Source organism: Penicillium malachiteum (genome assembly GCF_028827825.1).
Source record: "Penicillium malachiteum strain IBT 17515 chromosome Unknown utg000002l:1.0-8849297.0:1.0-8852440.0, whole genome shotgun sequence".
In the NCBI taxonomy this organism is placed as follows: Eukaryota; Fungi; Ascomycota; class Eurotiomycetes; order Eurotiales; family Aspergillaceae; genus Penicillium; species Penicillium malachiteum.
Genome location: NW_026643095.1, coordinates 1,511,362 through 1,535,433, shown reverse-complemented (window position 1 = coordinate 1,535,433; position 24,072 = coordinate 1,511,362). Strand labels below are relative to the sequence as shown.

Sequence of the window (24,072 nt, the reverse complement as noted above, 5' to 3'; positions counted from 1 at the left end):
TCAAGGAATCTTTGATCTCGGTACCATCGATTCAATGTGGCTATCCTCTCAGCATTCAAATCATGTACAGTGAACTCCGATCCAGATCCCGATCTCACTCTACTCAGCTACTCCGTACTCCATACTAGATTTAGGGTCTCCAGATGTCGCGCTAACCCTGCTCATATTAACGAATCAGGGGTATCCAATCTGAGCTCGGCTATCATGCTTTTGTTTTTTTTTTTTTGACTTTGTATTCGCCCCAGAGCCACGGATCCCCGCGAGAGATCGCCGACATCTTCAATCTCTATGCGCTAAAGAGGACATGCATGACAAATTTTTGTATCACTTTGCAGATAAATGAGAGCATAAACTAAAATAGTCGATCATCGGGAAGAAGTAAATTCCAGTTCAAGTTAGGAGTTGTGTACTTTAGTCTCAGGCCGGCCCTGGGGGGACTAGCAGTATCATCGCATATACATCCCAGACTGTCCTAGTGCCAGTGTTCAAGTTGAGACCCGTGGACTACTCATATTTCATATTCATCCCAATTTGAATTATGAAAGAGCATTTGCAATATCAATTCTAAAAAGAAACTCAACGATTCTATCTAAAGTTTGGCCGTGACACCCTTCAGCTCAGCCTGGGCTTGATCACGCAGCACTTTCCGTAGGATCTTCCCGGATGGATTCTTAGGGATAGTGTCGAGGAACACCACCCCGCCTGTAATCCGCTTTGTGGCGGAGACCTTCCCGTCCATAAATCGCACGATCTCCTCACTGGTGGCAGATTGTTCCGGTTTTAGGACGACATATGCGCGAGGTCGTTCATCGTTGTCCCTATTTGTTGTTAGTCTCAATATAAGACCATCGAATCGATAACTCAGATAACCCAGAACTTTGGAACTTGAATGCAATAAAAATGCAAAGGGCATAATGATGGCAATGTCAAAATGACAAGGTAAAAAGAAATTAACTCAAATAATGATAATACCCACATTGTCACGCCAATCACCGCGACATCTGCAATGGCCGCGTGCTCTAGTAGTAATGCCTCTAGTTCCGCGGGGGCCACTTGATTTCCTTTGACCTTGATCAATTCCTGCAGAATTTGTCAGTGCTTTTTTATTTCTTTTCTTTTTGACCCCTCTGAACCCCCACTTAGTAGCTCTTAGTGAGTTCTTATTACTGGTCTGGAGATTATGACACACCTTCATCCGGTCCACAACATGGATCTTGCCATGATCATCCACATAAGCGATATCCCCCGTCCGTAACCACCCATCAGCTGTCTTAGTCTCTTGAGTGGCTTTCGCATTCCGCCAGTATCCCTTCATGACATTTGGTCCACGGACCCACATCTCTCCTCGTTTCTCCCGTGCCAGGATCTCGGTTATGCCATCCTCCGCCATGAGCTTGACTTCACAGTTGGCATTAGGTTCTCCCACTGCTGCACTATCACTTTTCTCGCACGGATGCCATCCCATCACGGAACAAGTGGTTCTAAATCTATATTAGCTTTTTTATCATTTCTTACCTACATATTTCTCGCCCCCGCTCTCCGGCCCCCGAGAAAAGCAATATATATCATACACTGGCACATGGCACAGGGTAAGAAGATCATGAGGATGATTGCAGAGGGGAAAAGAAAAGAAAAGAAAAGAAAACTTACTCGGTCATCCCCCATCCCTGCCTAATATTAACAAGCCCAGGTGGCCACAACTTCTCCGCTTCAACACAAACCTCTCTCCCCAAAGGTGCAGCACCACTGCCAATAGACAAGATACTACTCAAATCATAGTTTTTAACAATAGGATGTTTCGCAAGCAGAACAACAATGGGCGGAACAAGATGCAGATCCGTAATTCGGAATCTCTGTATACACTCCAACATCTGCACAAGATCAAACTTCGGCAAAATATAAACCGGCGTCCCATGCTCCATCGCTGCTGCAATATAGATATTCTGCGCCATAGCATGATACATGGGTAAAAAGCATAACCAGCGCATATTCGGTCTCCGGGTTTTATAATCCGGGTGTAGTTTGGGCATGTACGCAAACTGCAGCATGTTGGACACGTAGTTCTTATGCGTAATCTCCACACCCTTGGGTCGGCCCGTTGTTCCACTGGAATAATTCAGTACAAGGGTTCGATCTGCGAGTTCTGTCGTGGAGAGATCGTCCCAGATAAATCCTTCTCCATCTTCTGCCGAGGCGACGAGATCACCCCAGTACGGACATCCTTTTTGAGGGTTTCGATTTCCGTCGAAGAGAGCGCTATCAAAGACGTAGACGTTCTCTTGTGAGAGTCCGGCTTGTTTTGCTGCTTCGAGACCTGTATCTAGACTGGCTGTTGCGCAGAGGAGGTATTTTGCACCGCTATCTTGTAGCTGGTAGGCGAGTTCCCGGGCAACGTAGGTTGGGTTTGCAGCAGTAAAGATTCCACCGGCCATGATAATGCCCAGAAAGGCGACAGGGAAGAAGAGGTCATTTCCCGAGAAGAGGAGAACACGATCGCCTGGTTTAAGGCCTGATTTGAGGAGACCGAAGGCGAATCGTTGACACCAGAGACGGAAATCATGGGGACTGAAGTAGTGCGTATCCGGACGTTTTGCATCGATGAAGCATTTTGTGGTTTTGGATAGTGGTCCCGTAGGGGATTTCACCAGGATCGTGGCTAGATTGGCGTTTGGAATGTCGATGTTCCACCGGGATTTGTAAGGCATTGTGCTTCAGAAACTGAAAATGCGGGGAATTTCTATATACAATACGGAGAAGATGGGGATAAATGGATGTTTGCTTTGTTCTTTAAGTATCAAGTATACTGCTAGTGGGAGTACAACAGGGAGGAGAAAAGAGAGGGATTCGATCACATTCCCCGCTAAATTACTTATATATGGCTTTCACGGAATAATTTGAAGATACCAGCCCCTAGGAATTCAGGAGTAGGCTATACAGACCTGGTTTTGTGGTCTATGACTCCATTGATTGGCCCCTTTCCCCACATAAATCGCATAAATCGGTTATGAAATGCGGGGGATCCGAGGCAGCTTCTTAGTATGACCTCGGATCAAGCTGAATGGGGTTTAAACCGCGGAAGTGGACCTCATAGAATTCGAATTTTGTTTGCGCAAGAACTTTGGGCTGGGTTTCAAAGCCTTAGATGAATACTGCAGCTGTTCGGAATATAATTTTGTTGTCGATCTCAGGCTCGGAAGAATTATGAGGTATAGCATAGATGTGAGCTACTAGTAGAGACCTCTAGCTGTGATCAGGGGAAGTATGATGAACATTTGAACAATTCAAGTGTTAATGTAGGCCTTTCCAACTTGAACATTGATTGGTTTATGAAATTTGAATGAGGTCCATCTCTGGGTATCGTTCCATATTTGATCAAATCCATTCATGATGCAGGCCTCTTTAGGCCTCTTTTATTACTCGGTTTTCTGTGATTTTTTTCTGCCACCGCTTGTCATAAACAGAAACCCAAGGGTTGCCTTCGCCTACATACGCTGGCACACTGGCAGCTTATCCTTACATACTAAGGGAGGCTGCCACTGGCAGTTACCTATATCCGACTTGAAATATGTATGTAGCAGCTAGTAGCCTTTATTCCCCTCCAGGTAACCCCGTAGGTACTTACATACAAAGAGGTGTAGGTCACCAGTCACCTGTAGATGCTACTGACTGCCACTGGCAGTGAGCCCTGTTCCGAGTCTTAGTATGTGGGAACATTTGCGCCTGGAAATCCTAGTAGATCAATTTCCAGGGCTTCGGCACTTTCAACATTTGAAGGTCCACGGGTACTAGTAGAATACTGGTGGTGGATTTAAATTTGAGTGTCGATTTAGGTCAACTTGAAACTTAAATTACCATTTAAAATGCAGAAAAAATGAAGACAATCTTGACAGTGTCCAGGGCGCGAAAACATATAAATATCTTATTTCAACCCGCAAAGTTGTGTTCTACTACCTACATCACCACCGGTACCCAACCCAGAATGCATGGCAATAAAAAAATTGAAATATCAAAAAAATCGTAGAAGGCTATCAAACAAACATGATTATCATGAATCCTCATCTCCACCAAGACAGGTCAATGCCGCATTCAGTTCCGCCACAACCTTCTCCTCTAACCTGTTTTGCGAAGTAGAGCCCGCAGCTTCTGGCTTCTGGCGGGACCACTCAGCTTCTTTATCGGTCGTTGGGGCAATGCGAGCCCGGAGGGCTGAGCGACGGCTGAGCAGGGTCTCGATGTCATCCTTGACCTGAGCCTTGTCCCACTTGAACTCCTGGATCGACTGAGGATCCAAACCAGCACTGGGGCCTGCCTCACGGAACCCATCCAGGATGTATGAGATCAAGGCAAGGGAATATGCCTCGGAAGCCATGCTCAGACTGATCCACTGGGATGAGGGACTAGAAGTGGCACCGGCGTGCGGGGATGAGAAAACATCTGCCGCGCGGGTCAGCTGTCCTTCAAATTGATTGAGGAACGCAGCGACCTCTGGTGCAACCCGGACAACGTTGAAGAGGAGATTCAAGCATAAAGGTAAGAAACCAGCAGTCCAGATGCTGTGCAGTCGTGGCACCGGGTCGAAGGGGCCAAAGCCCTTGGGCTGACGAAGGAGATTGGTCAGGCGGCATGTTGACAATTTCATCAAGACTGCTTCCACAGCAATATGTTCAGCTAGCATGGGCACAGTTGACATCTTGACAAGAATGGACAAACTGAGATCACCGTAGACTGGGTCGCCATCCAGTAGAAGCTGATCTGCCCAAGAGAACAGAGTAGTGGCATGGCGAGCGGTATCATTGTCCTGAATGTGGTATGTGATGTACTCGTAGAGACGGCCGTCCTTCTTCGACACATGCAGCGCAGTCTGTAGGATAGCGATAATAAGACCGAAATCCCTGGGCGTACATTTCTCGGGCTGTTCATGCAAGTATGTAGTGAGTGACTTAAAACCCTGCGCGACGATGGTTTTGACAATTTCCACCACGACCGTCAAATCGGAAGGAACAGCCTTGTTTTGAGCCACAGAAGGTGCAACAGAGGAGCCTCCTAGGTGAAATTGAAGAGCCAAAAACAGAATATTGAGCAGAGAACGGTAATACTCGGTGTCATCACTGATCAGAGCATCTTCATAGGTCGAGTGCCGAGAAAGCAAAGCATTCCATGTGACCTCCAGCATGGCGAATACTTCAGAGCCATGAGACCCCACCTGTACTAATCGTTGAAGGAGGGCCTGTGCAAAGTCTACCCGCGTTTGTTGGATGACGTCGAAGATACTTTCTGAGGGCACGCCACGACTGTTAGCTTCAAGGCACTTCTGTGTGACTACAGCCATTGATTTTTGAACTTCACGGTCTGGCATGAAATCGGCACAATGCTCAATGGCAAAGAATTTCCAGCTGTTGAGAAGGGTCTGGATGCATTGTCAGTTAAATCTATACGTTGTTTCTTACTGGTTAAAAAACAGGGGCTTACCACTTGTGCTTCAACGAGCGAGAGGTTGATGTTGGCTCGTTCAAACTCCTCAAAGAAGCCTTGACCACGGGTTCCTGCCCAAGCAAAGTCGTAGGACAATACTCTTTGTCCCATGTCCAAGTCATAATAGTAGTCCCTTCCTAATGTGCGGGTTTCGAGTGATGTCCTCTTGAAGTCGATAATTTTGCAGCCGTCGTATCGTTTCTCAAAATTCTTTTTAAGATTTCCATGCAGAGAAGAATTGTAAGCTGACACCTCCACAGCGTCTTTGGCGTACCACTGGACAAGTGGAATAAGGGTCTTGACGAAGCTTCGGTCATTCGTTTCCTTCGCAGAATGCAAGTAAACGGCGCAGACATCTGCAACAACAGCGGCAATTCGCGTTACAAAGATTTGATCTTTCACTGGCAGAGATGAGATCTTCAATTTGGAGACATAATTGACGATGCTGGTGAGGAATTGAGAATGATTCTTCAACTGTGGAGTGGCCCATGGCCAATTTTCTTGAGCACGCGAGACAAATTCAAGCAACTCCAAGGCCACCTCGGGGTCTTCCTGTTCAATATGGGCAAGTTTATCCAGGGCAATTTGCAGGAATGGCGCGCCTCTCATGCTTGGATCTCCAGATTTGCTGGACTTTTTCAAGGTTTGACGCGGAGATGCGCCAGTGAGAATGAAGACGGCCAGCCACTGCTGACGCTTGCTGACAAAAGTTGACAGCAACCGCCAAATTGATAGCAACAAGGTATGTCCACCTAGGGGCTTATCGAATTGTGATAGAACATCAAGGAACAAGCAAGATGACTCGGCTCCTAGATGACCGACGAGAGATGGAGGTTCGCTTTCTGGATTTGAAGCAGCACTGGATATAAGAACATCAAGTAGCGAGACTACTGGCAGCTTGGACGAATCCGACGATGCATACAGTTTGACCAAGACAGGGGCAGCCTTGAAAAGCTGCTCTTCCAAAAGCGAGCCTGGCAGACTTGCAAGTCGAGATGCCCGTACAAGCTTCACACAAAGATTCAATGCAGAGACGACCTGGCGCTCAAGCAATACAAGATAACGGAGATGAAGGGTAGACGGGGCCTGTAAGCCCTCGGAAATTAACCTGAGCAGCGGGTTGAAAGGCAGATCAGCGGCCGAGCGCGGCCGAAGCATGTCCAGGATGTATGTCGCGGAGGCGGAAAAGACACCGGTAATCTTAGATTCCAGCTTTGCGTTGTCGTTAATTCCGTAGGCATAGTGCAGAATCTGGGCAAAAGTGCTTGCTAACTTCGCGTTGATCTCGAATCGTTGCTCTGGGAGATTGAATCGCCAATTCCCATTGCTGTTGAAGACATCTACCAATGTACGAGTGAAATTCAACAGAATAGTTCTCATAACATGAGATGGGATGCCAGCACTCCAGTCAGTCACAATTGTCGATTTTCCTGCAACACTGCCTGGGCTTCGCCTTAAAACTGCTCGAGATCCTGCATCATTGACAGCGGCATTCAGTAGATCTACACAACCGAGGAGGAATGAATACTCCCCAGAGGGCATTTCTGCTGCTGAGATGATAGCTGTCATCATTCCGCCCTTGCCGTCAGATCCAACAAGGCTACTGCGGCTGAAGAATGGCCAAACACGACAAGGGAGGATCTTCAATAATTGCTGGATGAACCGAAGGCAAGCCATAATTGGATCCAATGCTCTGGCTGGGTCACCTTGGGATCCAATGTTTTGTAAGTTTCTCTCAAAGATGTCGAAAATAACGGTGATGATATCTCCCTGTCGAGACAATCCATCACTGGCCATTTCAAGGATTCTCTTGGCGTTTGTTCCTGGAGAATCATTGCTACGAATATCTTGAGCGTTGCCAATAAGATCCGCCAACAGGCCAATAATTTCTGCACCAGTCTCGGTATCCCATCCAGCGGAGTATCCACCACTCTCACTCCACTCTTCCAGCCAACTTCCCAAATAGCTCAAACATGAATATTGGTACTGCCACATGATGACCGCTGGCTTGTTTTCCGAAACCACTTGACCAACCGTAGAAGCTGGGATCTCAGATGAACCTCTAATGATCAAAGCACTACTCATTTCGACGTCGGGGATGCGATTGCGAGTGGCTGCTTTAAACATGGGCAGAGTTTGGCGGAGTGAAACAAAATTGGCATTTTCATCTTCTCGAATGGTTTCGTATCCGTGGAATTGATCCGGAACGACTTGAGTAAATGTATCCATTCTATCCAGATCTTCAAATATGCGTGGCAAGCCTTCTTCATTGATAGACTGCTTGCTGATCAAAGCACGACAGAGTTTCAGAAACGGAAGGGTTTCGTATGGAAATCGGGATTTTGCGATGCCAAATACATGTTCCATCAAAGTATTGTCGTTAATGAAAACAGAACTCAAATCGTTTGCAGCCCCGAGCAGTAAGTCTGCCGGCTTCAGCAAAGGCGTCTTGGAAGCGCCAGTGATGATAGCCAGCACTGATTCCACAATATCTTCGGAATAGTCGTAAACAAGGACTGCAACGCGAATAATGTCGAGAAGCGCAAGGCGCATCCATTGGTATGTCAAGCCATCGTCAATCGCTGATACTGGTCCAACATTGACAGCCAAACTGACTATCGTACTCAGAGCTGGCTCCTTGTTTTCGCTTGTCAATTTGAATACCGCTTCATCGACGGAGTGCTTGGGTGTTCGAGCACAATCGATGAGTTCTTCATAGATAGTGGGTTCTGAACCCCCAGACATGCGTGCACTATTGTCGTTTGACTGGAAAGAATCTACCGCATTATGGAATTGCTCCATTTCCCTGGCATTTCGATCATCGACAGCTAGCTCTTGAATGGAGTATAGAACCAAGCCCCATGACAAGGCTGCAGGCCCCGCTGCTGCGAATTTGCTTGCCCCTTCAAGGAAGATCTCGTTGATTTGCGAAATCTTGTCCTTGCAAAGAAAATAAGGGTTTTTCTCGGCGGGAAAGGTTGTGGGCTGCGATCTGTTTGTGATAGAGGAAAAGGCAAGGTGCAATTTCAGGAAAGCCAAGGTTGTAAGGGAGACAAAGGCTTCAAGTGGCAACATCACTTCTTTAGGCTCCATGCAAAACTGTTGGTTCACAAAGTTAGTAAAGAGAGGCTTCCAGGTACTCAAAGTCCGCTGGAGAATTTATCGTTGCTTACCACTTGTAGTTTGCTCAAGAAGCCGTGTTCGGCCATTAAATCAAGCCAGGACAGCAGGAGATCACCAGATGGAACCTCAGCAGATGCATGAAGCTGATGGAACATAAGTTGCAGAATTTGAAGGATTTCTTCGACGAGAGCAGTCCTCCAGGCAATTTCGGTCTCTTCATTGCTTTCATCTGTGCTCAACCAACCGCCCTGCCCCTTTAAATCTTCCAGGCGATTGCGAATTCCAGTCATGCATTCCTCGAGAAATTTACTCAAGGCATTTCCAGTCGACTTCTCTTTGAAAAGTGAAAGCCCCACTGCGCACAATGCAACTCTTCTCTCTGCATCCTTCTTTACAGAGCTAGATTTCTCTGGCGCACTGTGTAGAGACAGCGCCAATAGTTTGCGAAATGTTTTCACAATATGACTCCGTTCCGATAAGAAAAGATGACGCAGTCGCAAGCGTCGGTTTTTTTCCGAGTCAAAAGATGTGCCTTGGTCATTACCAGCGACTTGTTTGAGGATATTGGCCAAATTCGAACTTGCAACAGAAGCACTGAAATTGTCGATCCCAGTTGCGCTCTGCACACTTGTCACCTCCTCATTTGAGAACCTTGATTTCAGACGTGCCGCAGGTCGAGTTTGCCATTCAAGAACGGTGATCCGCAAGGCTGTAATTTCATCCACTCCTGCTTTTTGGCTAAGCCATTCCGCGTCTGATTTGATTTCGTTTAGATCGAATGTTTTGGAATTGGTCTCCACGTGAATTGCCGCTGTTTTGGATTCGAATTCGGATTTAGACTTCGCGGAAGGACTAGTGAAGGGGTTTAGGCTTTGCGACAGCAACTGAATACTCTCGGGGTGTGAAAGAAAAGCCGCGACATGACCGTCATCATCAGCATGACCTTCAGGGTCATTAGCGTAGAGAAAGACTCTTTCCCAGGACCTATATAAAAGGTAATAATAAACATTGTCAGCAAGTTCACCGGATTTGACATTGTAGGCAGTGAAAAGACATACAAGAGCTGAGCAGCCCCAGCAAAGCACTTGTCCAGGGACGGGAAATAGGCCTCCGGAATGGGAGCCATTTGGCCAGACAATTAGATCATCCTAGGATTGCACCAGACCAGAAATGAGCCCCTAGATTAGGGAGTGTAGAATGGTGAAGGTGAAAGAAATTGGTAGGAGTTGGGGAAGTGATGTTTTGGGCTGAAGGTGATATAGCTCGCGGGAGCTTTTTACAAATTATTCAGGCTCGAAGGTCGCGCCGGCGGTCAACAATCGACATTTCCTATCTGGGACTAGTGTTAGGCGGTGAACAGTGAATCATCCATCCAATCTTTTGTGTCACAGCAAATGGAAATGACTCTTAAACATTTACCATATCAATTGATCTGGTTCTTGATTTGGTGAAATAGGTGGGTAATTTAAATTCATATTAACTCTTGATATACATAGTTATTTTTCTGACTTTTTCTTTATTTTAGATCTTGTATCACCATGGCGGACCTAGTCGATCATTCCCCCCACCATCCCACCAGAGCTGCCCGCTTGAACAGTGCCTCCAATGTTATTCTCATTGATAACTATGATTCATTCACTTGGAACGTGTATCAATATTTGGTACTAGAGGGTGCCACAGTCACTGTCTTTCGCAACGATGAAGTCACAGTGGAGGACTTGGCTGCCAAGAACCCTACTCAACTAGTGATCAGTCCTGGTCCTGGTCACCCCGAGACCGATGCTGGTATCAGTAATGCTGCTATTCAGTACTTCAAGGGAAAAATTCCTATCTTTGGTGTCTGTATGGGACAGCAGTGTATCATTAATTCTTTCGGCGGCAAGGTGGATGTCACGGGTGAAATTCTACACGGCAAGACCTCGGTCTTGAAGCATGATAGCAAAGGCGTCTACCAAGGACTGCCTGCTGCTTTCTCTATCACTCGCTACCACTCGCTTGCAGGAACAAATTCGACTGTCCCGGATTCGTTGGAGGTAACATCCTGGGCGGAGCTCGAGAATGGCAGTGGAACTGTCATTATGGGAATCCGCCACAAGGAGTTCACCATTGAAGGAGTGCAATTCCACCCGGAAAGTATTTTGACTGAGTATGGTCGTGCCATGTTTGGAAATTTCCTCAGACTTACCTCTGGAACTTGGACTGGTGCCAAGCAAGGTGCAACCTCTGCCGCCAAGTCGATTCCTGTTGTGGACAAGAAGCTGTCAATTTTAGACAAGATTTATGCTCATCGCCGGAATGCTGTTGCTGAGCAAAAGAAGATCCCAGCATTGCGCCCGGAAGCTCTTCAGGCTGCTTATGATCTGAACATTGCCCCTCCACAGATCTCATTCCCTGAACGCCTGAGACAATCCGACTACCCCCTGTCTCTGATGGCAGAGATCAAGCGTGCTTCCCCTTCAAAGGGTATTATTTCAGCAGACGTGTGCGCACCTGCTCAGGCTCGGGACTATGCTAAGGCGGGTGCTAGTGTCATTTCGGTGCTGACAGAACCGGAATGGTTCAAAGGAACTATTGATGACCTGCGAGCTGTGCGACAGAGCTTTGAGGGACTTACCAACCGTCCTGCCATTCTGAGAAAGGAATTTGTCTTTGACGAGTATCAGATTCTGGAAGCCCGACTGGCTGGTGCTGATACCATCCTACTGATTGTGAAGATGCTCAGTGTAGAGCTTCTTACAAGACTGTACCATTACTCCCGTAGTCTTGGAATGGAGCCTCTGGTTGAAGTCAACACCCCAGAGGAGATGAAGATTGCTGTTGATCTGGGTTCTGAGGTCATTGGTGTTAACAACCGCGATTTGACGAGTTTCGAAGTCGATTTGGGCACTACAAGCCGTCTGATGGACCAGGTCCCAGAAAGCACCATTGTGTGTGCTCTCAGTGGGATTACGGGGCCTAAAGATGTTGAGGCGTATAAGAAGGAGGGTGTTAAGGCAATTCTTGTTGGAGAGGCTTTGATGCGGGCACCAGACACCTCTGCCTTTGTGGCACAGCTTCTGGGAGGTCCTTCCGTACAGACACAAACTTCAGCTTCTCCCTTGGTTAAAATCTGCGGCACTAGGTCTGCTGAGGCCGCCCAGGCTGCTATTGAAGCTGGCGCTGATTTAATTGGAATTATCCAAGTCTCTGGGCGGTCAAGGACTGTTTCTGATGACATTGCTCTTCGCATCTCGCAGGCGGTTAAGTCAACGCCACGACCCGCTGCCACAACAGACAAAACAGAGCTGTTTTCATCAAAGACAAGTGCTAGTGAGTGGTTTGACAATTCCACTGCAATCCTGCGACACCCCGCTAGGGCACTTCTTGTGGGTGTGTTCATGAACCAGCCTTTGTCCTATGTCCTTGCTCAACAACAAAAGTTGGGGCTTGATGTTGTGCAGCTACATGGCTCTGAGCCATTAGAATGGGCTAGTCTGATTCCTGTGCCTGTTATTCGCAAATTCGCCCCTGGAGATATTGGTATTGCTCGCCGTGCGTACCATACTCTTCCACTGCTTGATTCTGGTGCCGGTGGCTCTGGCCAGCTTTTGGAAGAGACTGGTGTTCAGAAGGTCCTCAATAGCGACGATGGACTTCGGGTCATTCTTGCCGGAGGGTTAACCGCAGAGAATGTTGTCGATGTTGTGAAGAAGCTTGGGAAATCGGGAACTAAGGTGGTTGGATTAGACACCAGCTCTGGAGTGGAAACCAATGGTGCGCAGGATTTGAACAAGATTCGAGCTTTTGTTACAGCCGCCAAGAGCATTCGACAATGATTTTCCCGCATTTTCGTTATGATTATTTCCTGGTAGACATTTCGGGTCTATGAGTGACTTCTTTTCTCACTCTTTCTAACTTTCTTCCTTTTTCTATTATTCATTCACAATATTACCATGGATATCATTTCCTGACTTCCTACTTCTACATCTCCGTTTACCTGCCTTCTGCAAGTAAACTTAATCACCAACCTGCACTTCTACGTTGATTTCAGGCAGCCTTACGTGTAAGAGGCATTTTACAACACCCTTTTTACTCTTACTCTTGTTTTTATCCCCAGGCTAAACCATTCGGACGTCTTTTGCTCCTTACTACTCTTGGTCAACGCGTCGTTGATCTATCCAGCTCAACTATCACCACCTGCCCTTTCTCTACCCCATCTTTCCTATCCCGATCCTAGCCCTCCCGAAATGCCGAATACTTTTAAGGGTGTTGTCGTTGCCGTCGCTGGGAAATTTGAAGACGGTGATAAATTCCCTGGTTGGCTTCGTTACCACGGTGGAGAGTTGATCAAGAAGGTCGACTCGAGCGTTACACACCTCATTGCATCTGAGGACGCCTACAGGAAGAATATTGAAGCGGGTATGTCCTCGAATCTTTATTCCTGGAGAGTCATAAATGGGAGTTCTTGAGGTTCTGGCTAATACGCATCTTTCAATGATTTCTAGTCCAGCTGGCCAAGGAATTGGGTACTGTTAGTATCATCCACTCCGACTGGCTTTATGAATCACTGCAAGAAAAAAACCGCCGACCAAGACCAGTGGTTTCGTACCTTTGGGAAAATCTTTTACAACTGGAAATAAGACCTCGGAAGAGGCAGCGACAGGCACAGTCGCCAGTGACCCCTTCCAAGACCACCAAGACCCCCAAGACCCCCAAGACCCCCAAGCGCAATAAAATGCTCAGTGAACTTTAACCCTTCTCTCTGTGTGAATTCAATATGTACACTGCTCAGTTGCTAATGCTTTCCCTTATCCAGAGGACCCATTTGTCAAGAAGAGACCCACTAAGGGCCAAAAGCCTGCCTTACCTAGTAGGTCCAATCTCTCCCTCCCGGTCCAATATCTATCAGTGAAGGTAAAAAGACTAATTCGAGAATCTCAGCAACAAACAAGCCTTATGTTGATGAAGAGAGCAAAGAGACTTGGGATGTATCACTGCATCGGACTCGCGAAAATGGCAAAAGCGAGAAATTGCGACTAGCGGTAAGTTCAATGTCATACTAGACAAAACAACGCATACTAATCAATGTTAAAAGATCTTCCAATCTTCGAAAGAGCCATACACCTATGCAACATTCGTGAAGTACACCCGGGTTGGCAAGTCGAATATTTCCCGTATTGCGCCTGCGAAGTGCACCCTGGCAGTTGCCCAAAAGGCATTCAAGGACTTTTTCGCACTTCAGGCAGGATTGCAGTGGGACAAAAAGATGGAATGCGCAATGGTCTCACCTAAGAAAGACAGCGAGGGAAATGCGTTGCCTCCTCACGAAGGATGGTATCATATGCAAAGCGGAAGAAGTATTCTCTCCGCTTACATGAATGAGCCAATGTCTTCATCGAGCATCCCTGACGACGCTTCTACGGTGGAACAACCAACATTTTCCGGGGCGCAATTTGACCCGGGAGACTCCATGCCATTCGAGGACGAGAGCGGTTTTGATGGTGATATTGACACCACCGACCATTCTGATCTCCGCAATGAGACGCAGATTGAGCGAAATGATCTAAAGTCACCATCATCCCAGGGCGCTGTGACTGATGTCACTGAAGCTCATGCTGACGAAGGCTCCCTTGTTGTCAACAAGGATGCTTCGTTTCAGCAGCTGTCTATTGAATAAGTTGATCCAGAGATTGAACTCACTCTTGAGAATTATGGAGATTGTTAGTTGAAATAGGGCGGCTTTTCAATACTGCAAGTTCAAGTTGGAGTCTTAATCGAGTGCAAGTGCAGACTCGGATTGGGGGAAAGCAGGACTCATGAACCAGATGCCAAAAAAACTCCCAGAAAAACCAAAAAAAACCCTCTAGTGAGGTGTAATAACAATTTGATTTTTCTCTTTTCTTTTATCCTTTCGAGTTCGTAGGCAGTCTTGCAAAGTATAGTTTAGGGTTTTGATGCCCCCATATCATCCATTTGAACAGGGTATTGGAGTAAAATAATAAAAAGAAATTGATGGACAAATAAGTTGGCAGAGAGTGCCTTTTAGTAAATCGTCAACCCCCCCATTACGCCGAGAATATAACCAAAATTTTGCCAAGAAAAAAAAACATAGTCCATATGCCATAAAAGAAAACTTCACGCCTTCGGCCGACACCATGATGCAAATTGACCCAATCACAGGTAATCCTTCTTCCGGCTGGTTCTCGTATACTGAGTAAGAGCCCATTCAACATCACCTGAACTTCCCTTTTCGAGTGTGCCACCCCGAATCTCGAACAGACGCATAGTCATGCGCGGGCCAACCTCGGCAAGCTCGACATCTCGGTATCCTGTCTTGACAAAGACATGGTGACGGACTTCGATGCTATCTTCCTTATTGACAAAAGTCACGACACGGTTACCAACCTTGCCGGTCTCACGGGGAGGGAACAGATGCTTGAGGATCTGAACAACACGAAGACCCAGCTTGGACTTAAATCCCTCGAAGACTAAATGCGGGTAGCTCTCTGAGACGGTGCCACGAGCGGCGTTCGGGATATCGGCCCGGAGAACGACATTGTGCAAAGAGAAACTAGCGGTTGGACCGTGAGGAAGGTGGGAAACGGTGAGAGCAGTGGGAGTACCACGGTGTTCGTGCAGCAGGATCATATCGGTCAGAGAGGCAGAGGTTGCGCTTGAGACGAGATCGGGCAAAACAAGGTTACCACGGTTAAGGCGAATGGCAGTTGGAAGAAGCAGACGGATTTCCTTCGCAAAGGCTCCCAGACGAGCAGAGGGCGAACGAGAAGTGGTGACCAGTGGGCGAGGATCGATAACACCGGATGTTAAAGCATATTCGTCATCAATGTCGATCTCGTCTTCTTTTGACTCATCATACTTGAAATCCTCCCGAAGTGTCTTGTCATTTGCAATTGAGGGATCTGAGGGGCTTTCCAGAAGCCAGAGAGGCCTTGAGTTGAGCTCTCTTTTCGGCGATGGAGGCATCGCGGAGGAGCAGGGCTCTCCTGTAAAGGTAATCGCGGCGCTCACGGGCTTGACGGCGCTATTAAAATATTTCAGTCAATATCTCCATAATAAAATTGTGAACCAAATAAGACAATTACCAGCATTTTGTGAAAGTGTGGAAGAGATATGTAAAGTCTTTCCTTGATAGGAAGCGGGCAACTTTTTTTTTTCCTGCTAAACTCCGGGGCTGCGTCTTTGGTCAGAAACCCCCACCCTAGTGGGATCCCACTGATAGAGAATCCGGATCGCAGATTGCGGAGAGAGGCTTTTCGTTTGACCTAAACCTCTTCCACTCTCTTTGGCTGTTTGTGTGACAGAGAGAGTTGGGCTGTGAGTCGTTCTCCTGGTTCTGTATTCCTGTCTCAGCTGACGTTCCTTCCATTAGATCTTCTTCCCCCGTTCGTTTGCCCCTCAGGCACACACCTGCGGGCTTCTTAGGAAACCGCCCTGGAATGACCGATTGCCCTCTACGCTCATTTGAATTACGATCTTACCATCCCTTTCTATTTTCTGCAACGCGTACGGTGTTTTTCTCACCTTCCCTTGATTTCTTCTTTCAGTTGAACTTGAACGCTATTCTTTTATCCACTTAAAGGAAGCCGCAAAATGGACAACCCCTCAGGATTGGCCGATGATGCTTCGGTGGTTGCGGATTTAGATGATCATACGACCGATAATTTGGGAAGACCGAGACCGCGCCGACATGACGACGAAGATGACGGGTCCGATATCTTGGAAGATGATGACTTGGAGAGCACTGTAGGTGGCCCGGTTAATGGAAACCACAGGGGCCAGGGATATGCTGAGGAGGAGAAAGAGTTGCCCGCTCATGCTTGCGCATACTGCGGTATTCATAATCCGAGCAGTGTGGTGAAGTGTCTCTCCTGTAACAAGTGGTTCTGCAGCGCTCGTGGAAATACCTCTTCCTCTCACATTGTCAACCATCTCGTCAGAGCTCGTCACAAGGAGGTTCAGCTGCACCCCGCTTCATCTCTTGGTGATACCATCTTGGAATGCTATAACTGTGGTACAAAGAACGTTTTCCTCCTTGGTTTTATTCCCGCGAAATCGGACACCGTCGTGGTGCTTTTGTGCCGACAGCCGTGTGCGGCCATGCCTTCTTCCAAAGACATGAACTGGGATACATCGCGTTGGCAGCCACTCATTGAGGACCGCTCATTTTTGCCATGGCTTGTGGGTGCTCCTACCGACCAAGAACAGCTCCGGGCTCGTCACCTTAGCCCTCAGCTGATCGCGAAGCTCGAGGAGATGTGGAAAGAGAATTCCAATGCCACTTTGCAGGATCTAGAGAAAGCCACGGCTGTCGATGACGAGCCAGCACCCGTTCTTCTTCGTTATGATGATGCCTTTCAATACCAAAATATCTTTGGACCCCTTGTAAAAATCGAGGCTGATTACGATCGGAAATTGAAAGAGTCTCAATCACAGGATGGGCTTATCGTGCGGTGGGACTTAGGTCTCAACAATAAACATCTCGCAAGTTTCATTCTTCCTAAGCTGGAGCTTGGTGATGTTAAGTTGGCCGTAGGTGATGAGATGCGGTTGAAGTACACTGGTGAACTTCGCTCCAAGTGGGAGGGCGTGGGTTATGTCATGAAGATCCCGAACAACCAGTCTGATGAGGTTACTATTGAGTTGCGCTCCAAGGGTGACCACAAGTCTGTCCCTACAGAATGCACGCACAACTTCACTGCAGACTACGTTTGGAAATCTACTTCTTTCGACCGTATGCAGCTCGCCATGAAGACCTTTGCGGTGGATGAGATGAGTGTCTCCGGCTACATCTTCCACCGTCTCCTTGGTCATGAGGTTGCAGCAGCTCCCATGAAGACTCAAATCCCTAAGAAATTCAGTGTTCCTGGCTTGCCTGACCTGAATGGCAGTCAGATCAATGCTGTCAAGAGTGTACTTCAAAGGCCCCTCAGCCTGATTCAAGGTCCCCCAGGAACAGGTAAAACCGTGACCTCGGCTACAATTATCTACCATCTTGCCAAAATCAATGGTGGCCAGGTCCTGGTTTGTGCTCCTTCCAACGTTGCGGTCGACCAACTCTGTGAGCGTATCCACCTGACTGGCCTCAAGACTGTTCGAGTAACTGCCAAGTCTCGAGAGGATGTGGAATCCCCCGTTGGATTCCTTTCCTTGCATGAGCAAGTTCGCATGAATGATAGCAACGTCGAATTAGCCAAGCTTAATCAGCTGAAGGCAGAACTTGGCGAGCTGTCCAGCCAGGATGAGAAGCGCCTGAAGCAGTTGACACGTGCAGCCGAGCGCGAGATCTTGACCAATGCGGATGTTATCTGCTGCACTTGTGTTGGTGCAGGTGATCCACGTCTCGCCAAGTTCAAATTCCGAACTGTTCTTATTGACGAATCCACTCAATCTGCGGAGCCTGAGTGCATGATTCCCTTGGTTCTTGGCTGCAAGCAGGTTGTGCTTGTTGGTGATCATCAGCAGCTGGGACCAGTTATCATGAACAAGAAGGCTGCCAAGGCTGGTCTCAATCAGTCGCTTTTTGAACGACTTGTCATCCTGGGCTGCTCTCCAATCCGTCTGAACGTGCAGTACCGTATGCACCCTTGTCTTTCCGAGTTCCCCTCGAATATGTTTTACGAAGGATCCTTGCAGAACGGTATCACTATTGCAGACCGTCTTCGCCGCGATGTCGACTTCCCATGGCCCATGATGGATGACCCCATGATGTTCTGGTCTAACCTTGGCAATGAGGAGATTTCAGCATCTGGAACCTCGTACCTGAATCGCACGGAAGCCACTAATGTTGAAAAGATTGTCACTCGCTTCTTCAAGGCTGGTGTGCAGCCTACGGGTATCGGTATCATTACTCCGTACGAGGGTCAGCGAAGCTACATTGTCAGTTCCATGCAGGCAAACGGCACCTTCAAGAAGGAACACTACAAGGAAATTGAAGTTGCGTCCGTGGACGCGTTCCAGGGCCGTGAAAAGGACTACATCATTCTCTCTTGTGTGCGTTCCAACGACCACCAGGGTATCGGTTTCTTGAGTGATCCTCGCCGTCTTAACGTTGCCCTTACCCGAGCTCGATACGGTCTTGTCATCCTCGGTAACCCTAAGGTGCTTTCCAAACATCCTCTATGGAATTGCCTTCTCCAGCACTTCAAGGAACGCCACTGTCTTGTGGAAGGACCTCTATCTAACCTGCAAGAGTCCCTGATTCAGTTCAGCCGTCCGAAGCAAGCCTACCGTGGTCCTCAACGATTCCAGATGAATTTCAACCAAGCATCCAATGCCAACAACAATGGCGCCATGAACGGCCGCAATGGACATCGTGTTGACTTCCAAGACTCAGGTTCCATGGTTGGGTACATTCCTGACGATGTTTCTTCTGTTCATTCATCTGCCCTTGGCGGTGGCGGTGGTGGAGTTGGGCTTCCTTCTGGATATCCACCCATGTTCCAGAACTTCCAGGATTCCTGGCCTTCTCTCTCCGGTGGTCGTCGTCCTAATGGCGGCCGTGCTAAGGGTGCTCCAAGTGTTGCTGGTGAATCTGTTGCTGCTACCGAATCTGATGTTACCGGAAGCATTATTGATGGACGTAGCGTTGACCAGGGTGGTGTGAGTCTCACTGGCTTGAGCATCAACGACATGAACAAGCAGCCTAGCCTTAGCCAGTCTGATCGTCTGAAGCGTTACGTGGAGTCCGGTGGCCGCGAACCCTACCGCGCAGGAGTCCCCGATAGTGGCAGCATCTTTGGTGGCAGTTCTGCTAGCATTCGCGTCACTCGTGGTGTTCCCGGTCAACACTTGCATGACGATGATGACGCCCGCAGTGTTTCCACTGCCTTTGCTAGCCAGATCGGCGGTAACTACGACTGAGTGGGAATTCATACGGCCAATGCATGCCAGAGCAGCCTCTGTTAGGCTCGCCCTCTCTCTCGTAAACGGGAAAGCAGAATTTCGCACGAAATGTAAGGGGGGTTCTTTCCAACAAAGTTTTACCCGCCCATTTCCTTCCATGCCGATCGGGACATCTGATTACCGAAGCTGGGGCCAATGTTTCTCCTCTTCGAATCCATCAATTCCCACGAACTGCCTATCTACATCGACTGATTGTTCGATCACGATGGAGCCTGTTCTCTTGGTCTCCGAGCTTGTCACCCGTGCCGTTTCTTGCCTTTCACACGGCTACAAATGGACTGAGACAACCTAGCGATGCTTTCGACGCCTTCCTTGTCCAGGTCCTCCTTCTCAAGAGGTATCAGCTGGTTGTCATTTTTCCAGCCCAGGTCACTCCGGTCAGAGGTTCTTGAGCGGCTTTGAGGGTATCGGCCCGCTTGGGCTCGATTCCTCTTAGCGGTCTTTCTCTATTAGAAATGTTAGCTCTTACCTTGTTGCTTTGAACAATCGAGACCACCCCATGCCCATTTTTACCTTGCTCTCGTAAATCGTAGGTTGTAAGTAAGCAGCTTAAGCATGTATGTGGTGATCAACATGTATTCCTTTCCAATTGCTGTAAATTTGTGGCGAGTTGGGGCGTTAAGCTCACCTGGGCAACTTTGGAAGTTGCTGCTTGTAATGTAATCACCATACAAGTCCTCACGCCGCGGTCTTATACCCCGGTAGCAGCGAGCGATTGAAATCGGGAAAAGTATGTCCTGGGCACGCGAATGCTTGGCCAGGAAGCTTGGTCAATTGGACATACTGCCCAGTGTATCAACTTAATCAGATTTAACTCGAGTCATATCTACACATTCAAGTACTCACTAAGTAGTATCTACAGGTGACAGGGGATCTACTCTATGTGTGTAAGTACCTACAGGAGTAGCCAAATGGGTAGCTAAAGGGGAAGGTTAGATGCTATATGAGTTGCATACAGGAACCTGGTAGCTGTTGGCTGATTCTGCCCCTTTTATCTGGCATCACCAAGCTCCTCCCGCATCTCTCTTACACTATCTGAATTGATAATACGGCGTACATTACTCTGCGTCAATCTCTACAAGAAGTCACTTCTATACGCACACGTCGATGAACACACTCGTGCTGAGGCTATCAATATCTACTGGAGGCTGGGACACCAATATGTCGCGATCTCCCACATGAAGGCGTCGTGAGAGGCGTTCCCGCCCACGCGAGGAATGCTGGATACCAGATTCCAGAGATCGGCTGAAGAACTTTCTAAACGCACCAATTGCAAAGTCGCACAAGACAGAAGAATCCGAACTGGGGAAAAGAAACCAGCCTTCCAATTCTTAGCATTTCTAAAGAGCCAATCTATATAAAGAGATGAGCCAGGGAGGTGGAGTAAATGTCCATCACAATCTACTTCATCCTCCGAGTCGGAGCCTTCAATCCGATATTCAGATACTATTCTCAATTGCGTGCTCTGAATTGACTTCATTAGTCTTTCACTTTTCCATTCAAAATGCACATCACCCAAATTTTCGGAATCTGTCTAGTCGCCCTGGCTAGTACCACGGTGGCGAGGCCCCATCTAGCGGGTCCCTACCATGGACAGCGGATCGCCATCGAAGTCCCCACCAATTCGACACAGAATGCGACCACAACGGGGACACGAGCCACTGCTCCTCTGTCAACTGCTAGTATTCTTGCACAACCAAAGAGCGGAACTCGAATTCATGTCTCTCATGGACTGAATTCGGTGCAGAAGGCGACTCAAGGGAGCAATCATTGTAATGAGTTGTGTTCGTTGGAATCGCAGACATGTACTATTGCAGTACCAGATGATGATAAGTTTTGGTAAGTGCGCCTGATAGGGATTCTTTCCTTTTTCAGATTGTTTAGAACGTGTTTGCTAATTTGAACAATAACATAGCTGGCAAACATATACCCGGTGCATTAAGAAGTGCCGGCCGGATAACTTCCAAAAATAGTTCTAGTACAAAAGTACGAGAGCTGAGATGAACCGACAACTTGAAAATATCCCGAAAGCTCAGAGATAGAAATTTGCTTTTTTGATTTGATTTATGAGCGTGAGCATTTAGATTACTGTACTTTATAATAACTGCAGGCTATACATGAGGGCATTGAATACATTGATTTATCATACTATGAATTGAAATAGAGCACGTGCATGAGATAGTTAAGACTAAGCTAATCAGGATATTCAATGTTCCATAGTAATTGTAACTCGTAATTAGTGCATCAAGTAGTTATCGTGAATGATCCGGTAGTATACGTCATTGAAGTAGGAACAATACTACTTGGAAGAGATCGGCCAAAATGACTTGAGAAATCTCTTACTATGTTAGTCACCTTGGCACAATGTTCCGACATCGTCTTGTACTCAACAATAAAATGATTGAATCGGAATAAATAGGGTAATGTTATAAGTATTATGAAGTAACCCCGGGTACTCCGTGACTATGACCTTAACTATAATAGCCACTTCACCTATAATATACAAATCGAGAGCACATGAGAGCACACGTGCTGGGCTACCACTCTGAGGGGAAGGAGTGATCGTCCCTCATTCCATATTTCATGGAAGGTACTACTTTCCCGTACACTCTAACAGCACATGTGCAGTAATTGATCCAGTACTAGACAGTTGACTGAGCACGGGACTTGGTGGAGAAGGCAACCCTGATAAGCTCTGCCCCACTCTAAAGCCAGCAAATGCCCGTTGCTCCCTGGGGCACGAGTTCCCCCTTTGTACCAATCATCGTCCTTAATTACAACTCGTGGGCTCTGCTAAGCACGCGACACTCCAGATAATTATACTACCATAGAAACCCCAGAAAGAGACTGAGAGAGGAGAGAAGACCCGTATATATTAACTCCCTTATTGAATTTTCCTCCCCCCTTTCCCAGGCTTCCCCCCTCTTATAGAGATCATTCATTCTAATCAGTCCTTGTCCCCTATATACTCCAAAATGTCTCGTACACGATTCCCACCTACTCCTGCTATGTCAGGAGAATTCGTTATTAAAGACAAACCCATCGATACCACAGATTCCTTCGCTCTACCTCCAGCGGCTCTAAGCCCCTCCAAGCAGGATATCTCCAGTCGACGATCATCTCGATCAGATCCAACATATGTCCCAGCATCTCCAACATCCCCGAATCTCATGGCTCGAAACAAAGCCCCACAACAGTCTCGGTCGGGTACAGCCTCAAAACGTCCCCTAGAGGACTTTGATCTACCCCCACCACCAACCCGAACACGCAAGATCATTCAGATGAAGCCCAAGTCACAACCTGCGGCCAAGTCACCGGCAAAGCCCAAAGAAACCACAAAGCCTTCAGCTGGTCAGACATCACCGGAATCAGTCAATAAGGATGGTGCTGCTTCGAAGAAGAAGCAGCCCAGTGCTACAAGTGCCGCGGGTCGTAAAATCGCTCGTAAGACCGCTCACAGTCTAATTGAGCGACGACGACGGTCGAAGATGAATGAGGAGTTTGGAACATTGAAGGATATGATTCCTGCCTGTAGAGGGCAGGAGATGCATAAATTGGCTATTCTTCAGGTACGCGACGTCCTCTAAACCAAAACATATCCCTCTAATTGACTGCACCGGACAATATCACTAACATTCTCGGATATATTAGGCCAGTATTGACTATGTCAACTACTTAGAGCGATGCATATCAGACCTCAAAACGGCAGGCACAACCCGAAACACTGCACCACCTTCCCCGACATCCCCGGAGTTCCTTGCCACAGCCACAGAGGAGTCAGTTCCACAGATGCCTCAAAGACCGCCTTCCTCAGCCTATTCCTACTCCACCTCTACATCACCGGAGCTCATGCCCGGCAGTGCAATGATCTCTGATACCTCCCCCTCCTTCTCTCCTCGCACACGAATGCCCTCAGTTCATACTCTGCCTGATCTTGCATCTACTCTGCCTAGCCCGGCATTGGGTCCCATACATCAGTCTATGGACAAGCTCCATGAACTCCAGGGGATTGATCATGAGGCTTCTGCTGCTTTGCTCATGCTTACGCGGGATCGAAGGGGCACGGCTGACTCTATCAATGAGCATTTTGCCAGTGCATCTCTTGTTCCTCCTCAAGATGATAGATCAGGCGTTGAGGGTCAACGGCGGAAGGGAATGAGTGTGCGGGATCTGCTCATTTCATGATAGACGACTTAATATTCTTCGATGCGTTGATCTTCCATTTTTGTTAAATAAATTTTTCAAGTTGGGAGTCCCGGTTGGGTTGGCGAGGTTATTTTTGAGCGTTCTAATACTTGGATCTGTTCTTTTCTGGATCCTGCATTGTGTGGTCCTCTGGTTTTGTATATGATGTTTTAAGATAATACCGGACTGGAAGGTCTTAGATGTCCATGTTCATGCAACGGACTTAAAATCCATTCAAATTGACACACTCCTATCATTAATCCCATTGTCTATCATAAGTTAATCCATACTCATTCTATTCAACTGAAGTACGGAGTATAGTTCTCTCCAATAGTTACCCCGGTTCTTTAACCCACAGACCCACCGGATCTCCATAGCCGCTCGGCATCG

At 47.6% G+C, this 24,072-nt stretch overlaps 9 protein-coding genes across 9 annotated transcripts; 5 read left to right on the top strand and 4 right to left on the bottom strand.

Moving 5' to 3' along the window:
• Positions 1-589: 589 nt before the first annotated feature.
• N7483_003616 (acyl--CoA ligase) lies at positions 590-2,705 on the bottom strand (the record flags this gene model as incomplete). The annotated part of the gene is made up of 4 exons (XM_057087053.1): positions 590-818; positions 977-1,080; positions 1,190-1,481; positions 1,651-2,705. The coding sequence occupies 4 exons, from the start codon at positions 2,703-2,705 to the stop codon at positions 590-592; spliced, it is 1,680 nt and encodes a 559-aa protein (XP_056946882.1).
• Positions 2,706-4,045: 1,340 nt separating this feature from the next.
• N7483_003615 (nucleoporin) lies at positions 4,046-9,721 on the bottom strand (the record flags this gene model as incomplete). Its single annotated transcript, XM_057087052.1, has 4 exons — positions 4,046-5,407; positions 5,470-8,571; positions 8,646-9,579; positions 9,654-9,721. 4 exons carry the CDS (start codon positions 9,719-9,721, stop codon positions 4,046-4,048), a joined length of 5,466 nt encoding a protein of 1,821 aa, XP_056946881.1.
• Positions 9,722-10,133: 412 nt separating this feature from the next.
• Positions 10,134-12,410, top strand: N7483_003614 (bifunctional anthranilate synthase/indole-3-glycerol-phosphate synthase; the record flags this gene model as incomplete). Its single annotated transcript, XM_057087051.1, has 1 exon — positions 10,134-12,410. The coding sequence occupies one exon, from the start codon at positions 10,134-10,136 to the stop codon at positions 12,408-12,410; it is 2,277 nt and encodes a 758-aa protein (XP_056946880.1).
• Positions 12,411-12,821: 411 nt separating this feature from the next.
• N7483_003613 (BRCT domain protein) lies at positions 12,822-14,251 on the top strand (the record flags this gene model as incomplete). Its single annotated transcript, XM_057087050.1, has 5 exons — positions 12,822-12,993; positions 13,080-13,316; positions 13,391-13,444; positions 13,516-13,616; positions 13,670-14,251. 5 exons carry the CDS (start codon positions 12,822-12,824, stop codon positions 14,249-14,251), a joined length of 1,146 nt encoding a protein of 381 aa, XP_056946879.1.
• A 497-nt stretch (positions 14,252-14,748) lies between these two features.
• N7483_003612 (snoRNA-binding rRNA-processing protein IMP4) lies at positions 14,749-15,558 on the bottom strand (the record flags this gene model as incomplete). The annotated part of the gene is made up of 1 exon (XM_057087049.1): positions 14,749-15,558. One exon carries the CDS (start codon positions 15,556-15,558, stop codon positions 14,749-14,751), a length of 810 nt encoding a protein of 269 aa, XP_056946878.1.
• Positions 15,559-16,185: 627 nt separating this feature from the next.
• Positions 16,186-19,455, top strand: N7483_003611 (putative regulator of nonsense transcripts; the record flags this gene model as incomplete). Its single annotated transcript, XM_057087048.1, has 1 exon — positions 16,186-19,455. The coding sequence occupies one exon, from the start codon at positions 16,186-16,188 to the stop codon at positions 19,453-19,455; it is 3,270 nt and encodes a 1,089-aa protein (XP_056946877.1).
• Positions 19,456-19,733: 278 nt separating this feature from the next.
• Positions 19,734-20,004, bottom strand: N7483_003610 (uncharacterized protein; the record flags this gene model as incomplete). Its single annotated transcript, XM_057087047.1, has 2 exons — positions 19,734-19,941; positions 19,967-20,004. 2 exons carry the CDS (start codon positions 20,002-20,004, stop codon positions 19,734-19,736), a joined length of 246 nt encoding a protein of 81 aa, XP_056946876.1.
• Positions 20,005-21,001: 997 nt separating this feature from the next.
• Positions 21,002-21,470, top strand: N7483_003609 (uncharacterized protein; the record flags this gene model as incomplete). Its single annotated transcript, XM_057087046.1, has 2 exons — positions 21,002-21,336; positions 21,413-21,470. 2 exons carry the CDS (start codon positions 21,002-21,004, stop codon positions 21,468-21,470), a joined length of 393 nt encoding a protein of 130 aa, XP_056946875.1.
• Positions 21,471-22,472: 1,002 nt separating this feature from the next.
• Positions 22,473-23,682, top strand: N7483_003608 (uncharacterized protein; the record flags this gene model as incomplete). Its single annotated transcript, XM_057087045.1, has 2 exons — positions 22,473-23,066; positions 23,149-23,682. 2 exons carry the CDS (start codon positions 22,473-22,475, stop codon positions 23,680-23,682), a joined length of 1,128 nt encoding a protein of 375 aa, XP_056946874.1.
• Between the last annotated feature and the right edge of the window lie 390 nt (positions 23,683-24,072).